Source organism: Montipora foliosa, chromosome 8 (assembly GCF_036669935.1).
Source record: "Montipora foliosa isolate CH-2021 chromosome 8, ASM3666993v2, whole genome shotgun sequence".
Classification (NCBI taxonomy): Eukaryota; Metazoa; Cnidaria; class Anthozoa; order Scleractinia; family Acroporidae; genus Montipora; species Montipora foliosa.
Window position 1 is genome coordinate 39,040,488 of NC_090876.1, and position 2,500 is coordinate 39,042,987.

General features: G+C 37.4%; 1 protein-coding gene and 1 long non-coding RNA gene across 2 annotated transcripts in view; one reads left to right on the top strand and one right to left on the bottom strand.

The window, feature by feature from the left end:
- The window catches only part of LOC137967897 (uncharacterized), a 191,754-nt gene that overhangs the window by 9,876 nt on the left and 179,378 nt on the right, over nucleotides 1-2,500 (bottom strand). The window lies entirely within an intron of this gene.
- The window catches only part of LOC137967887 (uncharacterized), a 131,878-nt gene continuing 130,868 nt past the window's right edge, over nucleotides 1,491-2,500 (top strand). The window contains exon 1 of the mRNA XM_068814486.1: nucleotides 1,491-1,621. Coding sequence (XP_068670587.1) covers nucleotides 1,504-1,621 — 118 coding nt within the window. The 5' untranslated portion in view covers nucleotides 1,491-1,503. The remainder of the gene's footprint in view (nucleotides 1,622-2,500) is intronic.

A 2,500-nucleotide genomic window follows, 5' to 3' on the forward strand; every position in this document is an offset into this window, starting at 1 on the left:
CTCAGAGATTTTTTTTTTCTTTTTCCGATCAGACTGAACTAAGTTGCTTCTCCTCGTCGGAGTTTTGTCGCAACGCGGTTTGTGCTGAGTTAGGATTCTTAAGTTCTGGGACACTTTTTTAATGGTTGCCGCATTAGAACTTATTAAGTATAGGAAATGGCATGAACTTTCGCGATACTTAATGGGCACGAGTGATGTTTGGAAGTTCTCAAAATTGCACGAGCCGTTGGCGAGTGCAATTTAAGAACTTTCAAAACATCACGAGTGACCTCAAATAGCAAGCTCATACAATCATTTTACTCAACGGAAGTTATTCATTCCTTCATCCCTTTCTTTCCTAGCAACTTCCATATTTTAATCCATACCCTATTTAAGTAGTCGCCCTTGATCAATCAGAAACGAGACTATTCTGTTGAGTAATTTAAAAGGGATGATTGCCACAAAATGGTTGGTTGCTATTTTCGAAAATCTGTCCCATAAATTTGCAGTCTTGTTAAATTTACTGACGAAATACAGGGTAAAGATTATACCGGCTCATTTTTTGCTCGAATTTTCGAATTCAGCCAGTTGGGTTTTCATATTCAGTTTTCGGTACATATAACTTCTTGTGGTTCTTTTTTGTGAATGCTACAAAGGAAGACATAGAAAAATTGAAGGTCAAATATCCTCTTAAGGTTAGTTTTTCGGTGGACGCAAATTGAATTAATACTAGTAAGCAAAATGCCAGTATCATGTTTTTGTTTACAAAAGGTTCCCAAATCATGATTGTCGCGAGTTTCTATCTGCCCGCTAAAAATGACGTTATTTTAGCTAATTAAACATAAATGATGAATATTTCCTGTGTGAGGCCGGACAAGGTTTTCTGGAAAACATAAATCTTCATTTAACTTTCCGAAACATCTTCGTCATTCGGGTGAAAACACCATTTCGGGGGATTGACATTAAAAATAGTGTTTTCTAACGAAAATCCAACTGACTATTGACACGACTTTATTCAATAAAGGCACATTACGACATTCAAATGAGTAAAAATGTGTGAGCAATCTTTTAAAGACTTTAATTCAGCTAGCCAGAATCAAATAAATGTCGATCCCATTTTTTTCCCCTTAGCTTATACGCAGCAAGACTCCACACAAAAACCTTCCATCGTCGTATCCGACGATTTCCATCGTCAATAACTGCCAATCCACAGGGGTGATCATGAGGGGGAGAGGGGTGGGGAATGCCGCAGCTGCCATATAAAGTGGCACTTATGCACGTTCAAATGTGAACCTCACTTCTTTCCAGTCAAATTGTAGCCAGGCCCATTCCATTCAATTCAAACAAGCGAGAAATAAAGCTCAGCCAGGAAAAGCGTGAGAAGATAATGAAAATAATTAAGAGTCATTGTCTGAATTGTGATAAATAAATCATGAATGTATGTGTAGTGGGATTTGGTGTCATGTTCCCGCTCACAGCTATACTCGCTAACTAAAAGAAAGCTGCAACAGCTCTCATGAAGCCATGGCTCACTCACTGTGGCTAACTGGCTTGATATTTCTTTGCTTCTACTCTCTGATCGGAATTGTGCTTGTGTCCATGAGCGAAGACTTTTGCGGAAGATTTTTCGAGAGCCGACAAAGTAAGTTACAAAACCTAACATTTCACACTGTTTTCAGACGTTTTACCTACGTTTTTTCAATTTATTTATTTTTTAATCGAGAGAAGAATTCAGCTGATTATTCATAAAATAATCCTAGGCGAAAGCAACTGTTGGGACACCATTGTGCCAAGCTCTCATTTTTACTCGCCATTCAACGCAGAACCTTTTCACACCCCTCCATGGTAACTAAAAATCAAGAAAACAAACGGTATATTAGACGACTCTTCAACTTTATAGAATGCCGCTGAAGGAAATGTCACTAGGAAAACCTTCCTATTTTGAAAACTTCGAGTCAACTCCAAATATGGGCTATTAATATATATAATTTTTAATTTAGAGGAGAATTTAGCCAACTATTCAGCAAATAATGCTAGGTTAAGGTAGTTCCCTTGAAAATGACGTACTGTCCATATTTTTTTCAAACTTGGCACAATTGATGTTCATACACAGGACATTAAAAAAATGCAAGAAAAAGATGGGGTCACCGAACTTGTTTTCGTGCTGTATGCCCTTTATTCTAAGTGTTTTTAACGGATTACGCGAGGAGCTTTCGAAACTAGATTGTGTAGCAAAAACTACTGAATATTACTGAAAACTTGAACCTACTTGTTTGTCCGGGCTATAATCTTAAAGTAAAGCGATTTTAAATTGCTCGATTTTGCAAAGAAATGTAAGAAAATTCGACCGTTACAGTCATCACCTTGCACTCAGTGTCGGGCTCCAGATGCAGTTTTACGTCACTTGTATGTAAATACTACAACTTCTACCATCCAACTTTTTTTCTCCTTAAAATATGTTTTCCGTGTACCTATTACGAGTAAATAAAACCATTAAAAGTGGGAGGTAACCGTGTTCGTT